The sequence below is a fragment of the Mus caroli genome, unplaced genomic scaffold (assembly GCF_978045245.1).
Source record: "Mus caroli unplaced genomic scaffold, Mus_caroli_1 scaffold_6, whole genome shotgun sequence".
In the NCBI taxonomy this organism is placed as follows: domain Eukaryota; kingdom Metazoa; phylum Chordata; class Mammalia; order Rodentia; family Muridae; genus Mus; species Mus caroli.
The window spans coordinates 10,520,880-10,535,989 of record NW_028227261.1 but is presented as its reverse complement, the minus strand read 5'-3'; the positions used below and the strand labels follow the sequence as shown (position 1 = coordinate 10,535,989).

At 36.0% G+C, this 15,110-nt stretch overlaps 2 protein-coding genes and 1 pseudogene across 2 annotated transcripts in view; 1 reads left to right on the top strand and 2 right to left on the bottom strand.

Moving 5' to 3' along the window:
• The window catches only part of LOC147004104 (uncharacterized), a 522,844-nt gene that overhangs the window by 460,582 nt on the left and 47,152 nt on the right, over positions 1-15,110 (top strand). The window lies entirely within an intron of this gene.
• On the bottom strand, positions 1,524-8,287 carry LOC147004106 (uncharacterized). The gene is given in 5 exon segments (XM_085838640.1): positions 1,524-1,577; positions 1,579-2,737; positions 2,819-3,476; positions 5,031-5,157; positions 8,213-8,287. Coding segments are annotated over 5 exon segments (2,073 nt in total).
• LOC147004105 (high mobility group protein B1 pseudogene) lies at positions 14,230-14,923 on the bottom strand (annotated as a pseudogene).

The window sequence follows — 15,110 nt, the reverse complement described above, 5'->3', positions numbered from 1 at the left end:
TGTTGACAGAGCATAAGGGACTCATAGTCAGTTACTATCCTGAAACGTGAAACCAATAAATCATTTGTCACATTGACGTGATAATAATAATGAATACTGGATACTCAAAGCACACTTCACATCTGTAGGCATATTGTAGGATTAAGAACATGCAGTATTGGTGGCTCAGTTTGTCAAATATACTATCAAGTATAATTTGTGTCAATTTCTTCATTTGAATTAAATATACAAAATGCTGCCAGTTTTATTAGACATTTTGAAGGCGATAGTACACTCTTTATTTAGTTTCCTTTTGGAATGGATCATTTCTAACTCCATGAATTGTTGCACAACATCATATTCTTCTGGCTTTCACACCTGCCTTCATCATATAATATTTGAGGGTGAACTAGTAAAAGTTTAATGAAAATGTTTCTTCATTATCATATATCAGAGTTACTGCCAGCATAATAGTTGACATTATCTAAGATTTGAACATTGCATGAAGGTTTTCAAAAGTTTTCAGATTCATAATAATTCTTTAGTGTAGAGCACTAACTGTTGAAAAGAATATGGCCAGGAGAACTACTTTTCCCATAAAAATTTTTTTTACAAATTTTCTCTGCCCTGAAATGAAGTCAAAGACATTTCAGCATTTATTTTATTTGTTAAGATTCTTGCCTGTATACATTATCTGTTACATTCTAAGAGATAGGCTAAAATAAGGATTCAAACCGGCAATGTATTTGAAAATTTTCCCTTTTGGAAAAATTCTCCAATGAATTTTACGATGATATTTCTTGGTAAAGGATTATCTTATTCATTTCATTTATAATGTTGCTCTACTGTTTGAAATATCTGTTGATTTGTCAGACTGATGTTGTGGGTACTGCATTTATCACGTACAAAATACTTTGAAGGTTTTTTTTTAATTTATGAATTATCTGATTAATTCTCAGTCTGCCTTTATTAGTAAAGCATTTATCACATTCACTGCATTTTTGTAAGTTTTCTCTACTGTATGAATTCTCTGATGCATTCTCAGACTCAGTTTGTGGGAAAATCATTTGTCACATTGACTGCATTTGTAAGGTTTCTTTAATGTATGAATTCTGTGATTAAAAACAAGATAGGATTTCTGGGCAAACCATTTGTCACATTCAATACATTTGTAAGAATTCTCCCCTGTATGAGTTCTCTGATGCCTCCTCAGATTGACTTTCTCAGTAAAGCTTTGTCACATTCACTACATTTGTAAGGTTTCTCTCCTGTATGAATTCTCTGATGCCTTCTCAGAGTGAGTTTGTCAGTAAAGCATTTGTCACATTCACTACATTTGTAAGGTTTCTCTCCTGAATGAATTTTCTGATGAATACTAAGATTGGATTGTCGGGTAAAGCATTTGTCACATTCACTGCATTTATGAGGTTTCTCTCCTGTATGAATTCTCTGATGCCTTCTCAGAGTGCGATTGTCAGTAAAGCATTTGTCACATTCACTACATTTGTAAAGTTTCTCTCCTGTATGAATTCTCTAATGCGTTCTCAGAGTGTGTTTGCCAGTAAAGCATTTGTCACATTCATTGCATTTGTAAGATTTCTCTCCTGTATGAATTCTCTGATGCGTTCTCAGAGTGTGTTTGTCAGTAAAGGATTTGTCGCATTCATTGCATTTGTAAGATTTCTCTCCTGAATGAATTTTCTGATGAATACTAAGATTGGATTGTCGGGTAAAGCATTTGCCACATTCACTGCATTTGTAAGGTTTCTCTCCTGTATGAATTCTCTGATGAATACTAAGATATGATTTTCGGGTAAAGCATTTGTCACATTCACTGCATTTATAAGGTTTCTCTCCTGTGTGAATTCTCTGATGCCTTCTCAGACTGCATTTGTCAGTAAAGCATTTGTCACATTCACTACATTTGTAAGGTTTCTCTCCTGTATGAATTCTCTGATGCGTTCTCAGAGTGTGTTTGCCAGTAAAGCATTTGTCACATTCATTGCATCTGTAAGATTTCTCTCCTGTATGAATTCTCTGATGCCTTCTCAGAGTGTGTTTGTCAGTAAAGGATTTGTCACATTCATTGCATTTGTAAGATTTCTCTCCTGAATGAATTTTCTGATGAATACTAAGATTGGATTGTCGGGTAAAGCATTTGCCACATTCACTGCATTTGTAAGGTTTCTCTCCTGTATGAATTCTCTGATGAATACTAAGATATGATTTTCGGGTAAAGCATTTGTCACATTCACTGCATTTATAAGGTTTCTCTCCTGTGTGAATTCTCTGATGCCTTCTCAGAGTGCATTTGTCAGTAAAGCATTTGTCACATTCACTACATTTGTAAGGTTTCTCTCCTGTATGTATTCTCTGATGCATTCTCAGAGTGTGTTTGTCAGTAAAGGATTTGTCGCATTCATTGCATTTGTAAGCTTTCTCTCCTGAATGAATTTTCTGATGAATACTAAGATGGCATTGTTGGGTAAAGCATTTGCCACATTCACTGCATTTGTAAGGTTTCTCTCCTGTATGAATTCTCTGATGAATACTAAGATATGATTTTCGGGTAAAGCATTTGTCACATTCACTGCATTTATAAGGTTTCTCTCCTGTATGAATTCTCTGATGCCTTCTCAGAACGATTTTCTCAGTAAAACACTTGTTACATTCACTACATTTGTAAGGTTTCTCTCCTGTGTGAATTCTATGATGCCTTCTCAGAGTGCATTTGTCAGTAAAGCATTTGTCACATTCACTACATTTGTAAGGTTCCTCTCCTGCATGAATTCTATGATGAACTCTCAGATAGCCTTTGTGAGTAAAGCATTTGTCACACTCACTGCATTTGTACGGTTTCTTTCCTGTATGAATTCTCTGATGAACTCTCAGACTGCCTTTGTCAGTAAAGCATTTGTCGCATTCACTACATTTGTAAGATTTCTCTCCTGAATGAATTTTCTGATGGATACCAAGATAGAATTTTTGTGTAAAGCATTTGTCACTTTCACTATATTTGTAAGATTTCTTTCCTGGATAAATTCTCTGCTGACTTTGAAGATTGTCACTCTGAGTAAAGCATTTGTCAAATTCACCACAAGTGTAACTGTTCATTTCACTATTGTTTTGTCTCACAATGGGTTTATGTTTAGAAACTAAAACCTCATCAAGATTTTTATTTCTGTTGTGTTCTTTCTTCTCTATGTGGGTTCCTTGATTGAGACTAATGATAGAAGACACCTTTAAACCGTTTACACAGTCTTTATATGTGCAAACTTCTTTAGTGGTCCCAGTTATATGTCTTTTTAGGTTTGAGGATTGGAGAGTGGCATCTCTTTGGTTAGTGTTATAAGGTGTACTTTCGGAGGATTCATGAATCACATTTCTAAGCTCATTACATTTAGAAGACTTCTTTCGGATATGCCCATGCTCATTGACAATGTGCTGTATGTCTTGATCCAAGATCGACTCATTTTTTCCACATATGCGTTGATTTTCTGAAAAAAGTGGGAATTAGGGATAATAGGGATTACTTATATGAGGAGTAAGTATTATTCAATAACCAGTGTTCTAATGTATTCATACTCTCAAGAGAGGTTTTTCCTTTTTTTTTTTTAAATCATTGCATGGATCCTCAGACATACCTCAAATTTGATCTATATCAAATGTCAAGAAGTGATAATAGTCTTCTAAGTATTACTTTAAAATTGTAACAGCAACTCATATAAAAAAGGTTAACACAGAATTGCTCCTATGTAAAGGAAATGCAGGGGTAAAGAGTGGAGCAGAGACTGAAGGAAAGGCCATCCAGAGACTGCCCCACCTGGGGATCAATGCTATCTGTAGACATCAAACACTGATATTATGGCTGATGCCGTAAAATGCTTCTTGACTGAAACGTGATATAGCTGACTCCTGAGAAGCTCTGCCAGAACCTGACCAAAATAAATGCAGATGCTTGCAGCCAACCATCATATGGAGCAGAGTGACCCCAAAGTAAAGTTATGTGAAGGACTGAAAGAGCTGAAGGTGTTTACAACCTCATAGAAAGAACAACAATATCAACCAACCAGATACCCCAAAGCACTCAAGAACTAAACCACCTACCAAAGACTACACATGGAGTGGCCAATGGCTCCAGCAGCTTACATAATACAGCATAGCCTTATCTGTCATCAATTGGAATGGAGGCCTTTGGACCTCTGAAGGCTAGATGCCTCAGCATAGAAGAATCCTCGGGCAGTGAAGCTGTTGTGGATGGGTGAAGCACCCTCATACAAGCATGGAGTAGGGTGGATAGAATAAGTGGTTTGTGGAAGGGGAACTGCAAGGGGTATATCATTTGTAATGTAATAATTAAAATAACAAATTTAAGAAAAAAATTGTACTTTGCAGAAACTAGGATATGTAAGTGATCCATCTGTAATGAAATGTCAGAAAGTAGATCTCTGAACAATATAGATCTAATTTTAAAGTTATAATAGGTTTCAGAATGATACTTTATAGTTTTGGTCAGGTATAAATTTATGATGCAAATGAAATTGTCATTAGAAATCACTATGTAGTTTTGTTTCAACATCCAAAATGTTAAGATAAAGATCAGGTTGTCCCAGAACAAAACACAGAGACCAAATGTCAAACAAATAATAATAATAATAATAATAATATCTCCACACAAACAATATATGCACTTAAAATCTTATGCATTTTTTAAAATCGTAAGAGAATAGTTTAAAGCAGTGGTAAGAATAAAATACTCCAAATATTATATGTATAAAAACAGAATTCCTTATTCTGATTGCTTAATTTTTCTTGAAAGTGAAAGTCTTGACTAGAGCTAGATAAGTGGGGAGGAGAGACCTCAGAGAATAGAGCACTGGTTACTTTCCCAAAGTAATCAGAGAAATGTAAATGAAACACAATGAAAAGTATGATTTTTACTCTAATTTCCCTCATTTGGGGGTCTCTAGATATTTCAGAGAGTTTATATAAATACAAAGTAGGAAAATTCAAAGAAAGAATCAGGAATTCAACAAGAAGTGCATTCTTACCCACAAATAACAGATTGTTGTAATTCTCCAACATTACTTCCATGTACAATGTCCTCTGAGCAAAATTGAGACATTCCCATTCCTCCAGTGAAAAGTTCAAAGCCACGTCATTGAAGGTTAACAGATCCTGTAACGGAAAACTTCTTAGAAAACTTCTTAGGTGCTACTGTACAAAAATGCTTTCTTATGTTAAAAAGGAACTAATTAAGATACACCTTGTGATGATATAAATGAGGCAAGAAGATACTGAATGACAAATGTATTCTAAAAGTTTATGGAGTTGTGTCTGAAAATATGAATTGCTGCGTTACCACAGGCAACCTATAAAATGATTTAGCGTACTGCTTGCATTAAAAAAGGCTCTCATATTCTTCAATTTTCTTTGGTTACTGAGACCTTAGTGGCAGCAAATGAAAGGTTTGCTACCATAACCTTGTTCAAAAGTTTTGTGGGCAGTTTGGATTGTATCATATCTTTTCAAGTCCTCTATTATGAAATCTGTTTCCCGGGATGGTGAGATGGCTCAGTGGGTAAGAGCACCCTACTGCTCTTCCAAAGGTTCAGAGTTCAAATCCCAGCAACCACATGGTGGATCACAACCATCCATAACGAGATCTGACTCCCTCTTCTGGAGTGTCTGAAGACAGCTACAGTGTACTTACATATAACAAATAAATAAATAAATCTTAAAAAAAAAGAAATTTGTTTCCCAGCACTCACATGGCACTAAACAGTAGATGGTTAAAACCAGTCCTTTAAAAATCCAGTGATCTCTACTGAGTACTACATTGCACATATGCATACATTCCAGCAAATGTAACCAACATATATTGAAGAAAAACAAACTTTAACTTTAATAACAGATAAATTCTATAATACTCATAGACTTTTTTAGATTTATCTTTCTCTGAGAATGCATGATATATATAACAATGTCAAAATCGGTAAACATTTACAGAATATAAGTGGTACATTTGATGTCTAGATGCCATAATGTACATTTATGAAAGATGGGCTGATATAAAAAAGAATCATAGATCATCAATTATGATGACAAAAAATATGTTTTCAAATTTTACAATATCTACCTTTATCAGATATGGAGACTAGCTGAGTCCTTGTGCAGCTGTGTCTTCCATGACTGTAGTATATCATATCTATTTGACAATCTGATGCCTAACTACAAAGCTACATCCTTTCTAGAGCAAACAGGTAGAATCAGAATATGAAACGCAGAATTAATGGATGGACTGAATGTCAGAGGTTTTGTGTTAAACAACATAAAACTGCAACAACAGAGCACTGAACATTCTGTATGACACAGAGAACCAAATGCTTTGGGAAGTTATTTTAGGAAAATATATTGAAAACCATAAAGTAGAAAAACCAGTATTTGTGAGCATTAAAATCACTTCATACTTTATGTAAGTTGGCATGAGCAATACACAACATAACAATTTCATAACTGCCATATGGCCTTTAACTGAAGAATGATTAGTTATGGGTGTGTAAGCAAATGTCATAGGTGGCAATGCATTCCAATGAACTACAATCATTTTCTTTGCTCAAATTGTGTTTTCAAATTGATGAAGAATTATTCTAAGTCTTCATGAATATTTAATAATTTATTCCTCATGGTATCATCTTAACTGAAATTTTCAATCCCCTAATTTTAACTTTCTTTTCATCAGAATTTGACCATTTGTGTATCAGAATTTGAGATTACATAGAGAAGTATGATTTACATTTCTTGCTTTGTTTATCAAGAACTAAAATACACAGGTTATATACTGTCTATTGTACAAATGAGCCTCAAATTATAAACCTAGGGCATGAAAAAAAATACCAAGATGTAAAGGTACTTGCTGTTTCTGTATAGAAACCTAATTTAACTCTCTCAAAATATATTGCAGCTCACTATTATGCCTGACTTCAATCTTCAAGGTTTGGTGCTGAACTCAATGTTTTAGGGGCATAATGTGCAATTCTATACACATAAAAACATCCAGATGAACATGTATATACCTACAGAAAATAGTATTGCAATAAAAAATAGAAACATTGCCACAACCCTTCAGCTTTTCCTATGTAATGCATTGCTTGGCTGAAGAGGAATAACATAGGGTATATCAACCTGTCTTCCTGCTAAAGAAAAGGAAACAAAAAATAGAAAGGACATTCACTTACACTTGAAAATTGATGGTTTATGCACAGCACCAAGGCTATCCTCTCTAGAAAAATGTTTCAAATGTATTTCATGTGATGAAATACAAAGGTGAAGACCCCAGGACCTACACTACTTCTAATGACTGGTACAAAAACAAAAGGAAAATAAACATGTCACAGGGACAGTATCTCTCTTGAGTCCAATTTTTGATGTCAACACTAAAATGATTACTGTGTGACTTAAAATGTTAAAAAGAATTGTCAGAATACTGAAATCTGCATCAGCTCAAATTACATCAACGAAAAAAGAAAGACAATTTTCTTCCATCATCTGTGTTTCTAGGGAGCTAATACATTTACTATTAAGATTCAAGACAGCTGGACTTGGTGGCGCAGGCCTTTAACCCCAGCACTCGGGAGGCAGAGGCAGGCAGATCTCTGAGTATGAGGCCAGCCTGGTGAGTTCCAGGACAGCCAGGGCAATACAGAAAAACCCTGTCTTGAAAAAAAAAAAAAAAAGGAAAAGAAAAGAAAAATTCAAGACGGTGGGCCTCATATAATTTTATGCGACTACAAATTCTACTCTTCCATATATTGCTTAGTGATGTGAGTTTCTACATATTTACATATCTGCATTCATAAGCTTGTGTCTGAAAACCTGACCATTTCTGTATTGCAATTTATGTGGGACAAGAGACTTTACTTCCACACTAATACAACTTTATCCAACATAGGAAATAGTCATCAATATATTTTTTGAGCATCATTTCCAATAGATGCTCTTTGAGACATGCAGTTTGATCGTAATTATATGTCTTCACAGTATAAAAACCAGTGAAAATATAAAGCTATTATATATGTTAGAAACCAAATACTTAAATTTTCATTATCACTCAAGAAAATGAAGAGCATAGAAAATAATCCCCTTAGATAATATTCAACATACAGATAATAAGACTTTTGAATGTTCTTAATATAAAAGGGATTTTGAAAAGATATGAACACAGGATACTGACCTGTGGAGGGTTTACCAGAGAGGCACTCATTCTTTTAGTTGTTCTTCTCCCAGATTCTTGGTGAGGAGCAAACATTCAAATTCTTCTTAAATTTCACATCAAGGATTGAGTAATGAAATAAATGAAATGCCATTAGAGATCATGCTAAACCACATTAAAAAAATAAAGCAAAGTAATACCAGGGCTCTTGCCAATGTTTCTACCGACATGATACATTTTGACTGATAAAGAATATGAGTATAATCTGAGGATGATTTCTAATTTTAGGAGTCATCAGGCACAAACACAGAGCACATGGATACCTGCTATAAAGTACTGATACTCAGGGTTATTAGTGAAAACTTATATTTCTGGACTAGAGTCAAATAGTAAGGGCTAGTAGATGCCAATTAATGAGAATTGATGAGGAAAATAAGGATTTCTTAGAAAAAACTTTGTAGGTAGTGACACTAGGCCACGTAATAGGAAATGTTGACACCCAGGTCCTAAGTGTTTCTTCAAACACTACATGAAAACTAAATAGATGTATCACAGAATTCACAAGTTGATTTAGAAAATCCCACAATAATCTTGCAAAGAGACTAAACTATTGCAGAAAACAGAAAAGGGGGTATATTGTACAGTCATCACAAAAAGCTGGTTTTATTTGGATCCAAAACAAATGACCATAAAATATGTACAAAGGAAAAAGTAACAGTCAAGGTGCATCAATGTCCATGGAAAAAAGAATCTTTCTGGTGGATGCAGAAAGTGAACTCTACTTGATTTCATGCCAGAGATGCAAGACTATTCCAACAGGCATAAACAAAACAAGTCATAGCACAATGTATGTACAGTGAGAGAAGGCTCATAACCATGACCATACAGTTACAAAAAGCCTGGGGAAAAATATCACAGTGGACCACTGTGAAAGTTCTGGGGACTGTGAGAACAAAAGGAATATTATTCCTCAGTCTAATGAGGATACTAGCCAACATCCTACACCTCTCATTACAAAAGGTATAGACAGCTGTCATCATTCTACTCCTTTTTTGAGAAAAGAGACAAGGATGTGCAAAGCCACCACACTACCTTTTCACAGTGCAGTAGTGCTTACAAACAGCAAATAAGACCTGGAATGTTTTCAATGTGTCAAATAAGGATACAGAGAAGGTACGTTTTCTCAAATTACAAGGAACATAATTCTTCAACTCAAGAACTACAAATATTTAAAGAGAACACTCCAATCTGATAATACACTTAATAAGCTACTGAGAATACAAGAAAATATCACTTGGTTTTATACATTCCTAAAGAATAATCTGAGATATCAAAAGACCCCTTAGTGTCCAAAAAGGTCTTGGATATGCTGCTGTAACACAAAAACTAATAAAAGACCTCTCTTGTCTGCTAGACGTAAGGAGTCGATCGCTCTCCCTACATGCTTATCCTGTGTTCTGAAACACCAATCTGTCTGACAGTGTATGTCTACCAGTGCACCCATGGTTTTACATGCTTCCTCCATGAAGTCACCAGAAAAAATACAGCTTCTACTTTAAAACTTGAAACTGACATTTCCTCCAATACACACCTTTTTCTGAATAGGCATAACTCTGCACTTTTTAGCCTTCCAGTTAATTTACTATCACTTGCTTTTTGTTTTTTGTTGTTGTTGTTGTTTTGGAGACAAGGTTTCTCTGTATAGCCCTGGCTATCCTGGAATTCACTCTGTAGACCAGGCTGGCCTCGAACTCAGAAATCCGCCTGCCTCTGCCTCCCAAGTGCTGGGATTAAAGGCATGCACCACCACTGCCTGGCTTACTATCACTTGCTATATCAAATATTTTTAAAGTAGACAAAGGTCAAATAGCTATATGTAGTGGTCAGACAAGGCCATAACCTTCTCATCTGTGGGGAATTGCAGGCTGGTTTTCAGTCGAGCTGAGGTCTGAACCCTGATGGTAAGCCGGGCATGGTGGCGCATGCCTTTAATCCCAGCACTTGGGAGGCAGAGGCAGGCGGATTTTTGAGTTCGAGGCCAACCTGGTTTACAAAGTGAGTTCCAGGACAGCCAGGGCTATAAAGAGAAACCCTGTCTCAAAAAACCAAAAAAAAAAAAAAAAAAAAAAAAAAAAAAAAAAAAAAAAAAAACAAACAAACAAAACCCCAAAAAACAAAAAACACAGTTTACTGAACCCTGATGGTCATAATTCACCTACATGAAACGGTAGGCGTTCGTTCCCTCATGCTCCTGGAACTCTGCCCCCTGCATAAGGTACAACCTCCCACAGCCCCCACAAGAGAAGCATGGTCAGTAGTCAAGTAAGCAATGGCCCAAGCTTCTGACCTTCAGGCTAAACTCCTCCCCAGTTACCTAGCAACAGTGAAGACCATAAAAAGGTGTGCTCAGCCCCCACCTTGCTCTCTCTCACTCCTTTGTCCTCTCACCTCTCACTTCTCTCTTCTTTTCCCTTTCTCTTTGTCTTCTCTCTCCTCTCTCCTTTATCTTTGTTCTCTCCTCTCCTCTACTATCCTTCTCCTCCCTCCTCTCCTCTCCTCTCCTCTCTCTCTCTCTCTCTCTCTCACCCTTCTCTCTTTCCCCCTGAATTTCTCTAATAAAGCTCTTAAACCATAGAGTCTCTGCTCCTTAAAGTTCCGCTGGGCACTCTGGACAGTGTTGAGAAATTCTTCCCTCTTCCCTCTCTCCCACAACCCTGCTGGCTTTAGCAAAGTAGCCTGGGGGGGGGCGGTCCCCAGGTAGGGCTGCCCCTTGACCACCCCCTGAAGAGTGGGATAGAGGAATACCCACCCAGGGATGAGTGAATAGGGTAGATAGCAGTCCTCCTACACCTGACTGACCAGAGAATAGGGAAACTCTGGTGGAGTGTGGGCATCTTTTTCCTTCCGTTCTTCCCCAGGGCCCCCCTTTTTTATTTTGTTCCCAACACTCATCTAGTGTTCCTGAGGAATGTCTCTATAAATTTGGTTCTGCAACTCCCAGATGTACCCAGATATTGTCACATCTAAGTGCTGAAACAATGTGCATCTTATTCCAGTTGTCTTGTCCTATTCCTTATCACCGAAATGGGCTACATTGTGATACCATACAGTAGTAATAAATGCTTACTCATTGATTAAAATCAGTAGAGCAGGGAATGACATTTTTCAAGCCCTGAATGAAAACGCCTGCAAACTCTAGTGTTACTTTCTGAAAAAGTGGCTACTCATATTGACTGTGTTTAAGGAACACATGAATGTAGTAAATTAAGATAAGTTTTTAAGTCAAGAACCAACTTAGATAATAAATATATGAAAATATGCACAAAAGAAGTAGATATAAATTTTCTATGAGTGCACAGGAAATAAGAAAATTCTTATGTGGAATAAATGAATGTAATAGAACTCAAGTACAACAAAGGAAAGCTATATATATAAAAAATGGAGAACAATGCGAAATATAATATAAAACCCACAATGCAAGAAACATCTTATAGATTACAAATCCCGAGGAATAAAATCTCAGAAATATCATTACTTCATTCAGCAATCCTCCAAAAACTTCACTATAACATCCCTACGACAAATCAGATATAATGAAACATATATGTATGTAATGAACTGCACTATTTGTGAATCCTGGTTTTTAGTTCAGGAAGAAGAAAATATCAAACAAATAGACAGCATAACAAGACAAAGGTTCACAGTCTTCTCAATTGAACTTAATATATTTCTAATCTACCTACAGGGGATGGAGTGAGGATTACTGTTTAGGAGCACTGTGTCTTCTTCCAGATGACTGGAGTCCCATAACAACACACAAATGGCAGCTCTCATGCTAGAGTATTCAATGCCTTCTTCCATACTCTGCATACCCTGCACATGTGTGATTCACAGACAGGCATGCAGACTAACACTCATATTCATAAGAGAACAAGAAAACAACAAAAAAAAAACCATGAAAGAAAACAACTAGCTACAAACATTTGAAAAACACAAAGAAAACAGATACAATAGAAAAGGAAGATATTTCATTTAACCTTTTCAATGATGGTATGATTGCATTAATAAACAAGCAGAATCTTTGTTCTTGGCAAATTCTTTGACATTGAAGAATTTATGATTTAAAATCCTGAATCACTCTGTATATATATATATATATATATATATATATATATATATATATATATACACATACACACACACACACACACACACACACACACATGATTGACAATCTTCAGAAAGGACCTGAATTTCTAACATAGTACTGTTCTCAGTAGATAAAGAGAAAAGATTGATAATACTAGAAACACTTTCCTAAGAGCGATACAATTAAGACTGATATTTAGGTAGCATTTTAGGTTGGATATGAGACCCACTTCTAATCAGAGATCATTCAAATCTCAGAGGCATAGAGAATCTTTAAGTTAATGGTGATAATATTTTACCCTGCTCAGTTTCTGAATTAATCATGGAACAACAATGAAAGGAGTCTAACAACTTCTAAAAGGACACACATTAAGAAAAACACCATAGCTTCCTTGAAATGTTTCTTTTTTTTTTTTTAAACCTCTGTAATTATTAGTTTATTAGTATCATTCAGGACTCATGTTCAGTATTCCTCCTCAAATTACATTAACAAATGCAAATATAAAGAACCCAAGTCAGAATTATATAAAAGCACTCCATCACAAAAGCACATAAAATTACAAGAACGCTATTTTAAAACACTGGCACTTTAAGAGAATGATAATCTCAAAAAACAACCCACAAAACTGCCAAAATGTTGCAGATTAAACATGATTAATTAATGAGGTTGGATTTTATAAAGAAAAAGCAATTGGATTGGGCCACTGCTACTATTATGCAAAGTTTATCCTCTTCCCTTATATCTGATTTATAAAGGGACAAACCACAATATAGGAAAATGTACCCTTCATATTAAATGTGGCATAATTTTAAAAGCTGACTCAACTAATTAAAAACACCTTTAAACAGTCAAGTTTCCTGAGCAATCCGTATTTAGATAGATGGGCAAAGGCATTACAGCCAGCATTCTTGTGATAGCCTTCGCTGGGACTAAGGTCAACAAATAGTACGACAGTCTTGTATTTTAAGCTCGTACTTTTGAGGATAAATTCTCAGGTCTTCTTTAGTAGGGGAAACTGCAAAATATACACAGTAATGGCAGTTAAAGGAGAGTGCTCCTGTAAGGATTAGAACATACTTTTCTATTAGTGTTCGAGGACAGACTTTCAGATTGCTTGATTCTAATAATCCCACGGTGTGACAGAATTGACCACTCCTTGCTTTGCCAAGTAGGTTATATAATATCTCTTATCCAACTGATGACGATTTAGGAGATTCTTCAACTATGGATGAAAATGTTACCCCTACCACAATAGCAGGGTCTGTGGACCAAAGCTCTCTTCCAGCTAACTAGATGAAAAGATACACACTGTAGTAATCCATGTGACCCAAAATGGGCAAAAGCAAAAGACTAGCTGCCCCTTGGGAAGAAAACTTTCAGACCTATGAAAAGGACAACAATACTAATAAAAAAATGTATTTACTTAAAAGCATTCAGAATGTCAACAAAACAGCCGCAATTTTTTTTAATTACAGAGTGGTATTCAGTTAACAGAACAACAGTTATCTTTGTATAAACTGCATCAGACACAACTGAAGATAAAAAAAATTAAATACAAAAATAAAACCAAAAGAAAAAAAACCCCAAACTACTGAACCCATATATAACTAATACGTGCTGTGCACCAACCATAAAATGCTTTAAATTTCCATGTCAATTTACAACCCCCAGACTGTACCAGGCAAGGTTAGTGGCTATTGAAAATACCACCAGGACAGGGCTATCTAAAGACACATTCGGTAGTGTTAACTATACAAAAAAAGACACTGTACCGTTTAAAAACAAATATTACACAGCCTTACATTTCAATTTTTTCTTTAAAAGGAGTAAGTTGTGTACAGGGGGTTAAATGCTTTATAGACAAGAAAATAAAGCTGCTAAAACCAACTTATTCATCATATTCTTCATCCTCATCTAACTTTTCTTCCTCTTCCTCCTCTTCATCCTCCTCTTCATACTCCTCCTCCTTTTTCTTGCTCTTTTCAGCCTTGACCACCCCCATTTTCACTGCATCAGGTTTTCCTTTAGCTCTGTAGGCAACAATATCCTTCTCATACTTCTCCTTCAGTTTGGCACCCTTCTTCTTGTACGGCTGCTTGTCACACACTTCAGTGTTGTTCCACATCTCTCCTAGTTTCTTTGCAACATCACCAATGGATAAGGCAGGATACTCACCTTTGATTTTGAGGCAGTACTCAGAATGGAACAAGAAGAAGGCCGAAGGAGGCCTCTTGGGTGCATTGGGGTCCTTGAACTTCTTTTTGGTCTCCCCTTGGGGGAGATGTAGGTTTTCATTTCTCTTTCATAACGAGCCTTGTCAGCCTTCCCCATATCTTCAAATTTCCCCTTTTCTTTAGCAGTCATGGTATCCCACCTCTCTGAGCACTTCTCAGAGAACTCTGAAAAGTTGAAGAAGCATCCGGGTGCTTCTTCTTGTGCTACACCCAGAAGGTTTGCAAAAAGAATGCATATGAGGACATTTTGCCTCTCAGCTTCTTAGGATCTTTTTTGCCCACATTTAGTTGATTTTCCTCTGCAAAGAACAGAGTTTCCCAGTGCCCTTCTGGCTCTCGCTTTCCCATGAAATGTTTTTTATACTTTCAGAATTTCACTGTAAGCTGTCTAACACAAAATTCATTCATACACAGCATATGAACAAAGTTTGATAAGGAATCCTGGTAATGAATACAAAACTAGGCATAGAGACTCAGGATTTGATTCGCTACACTCTGGAGACAGAGGCAGGGCTTGAAGATCCTGGAGGTTCCT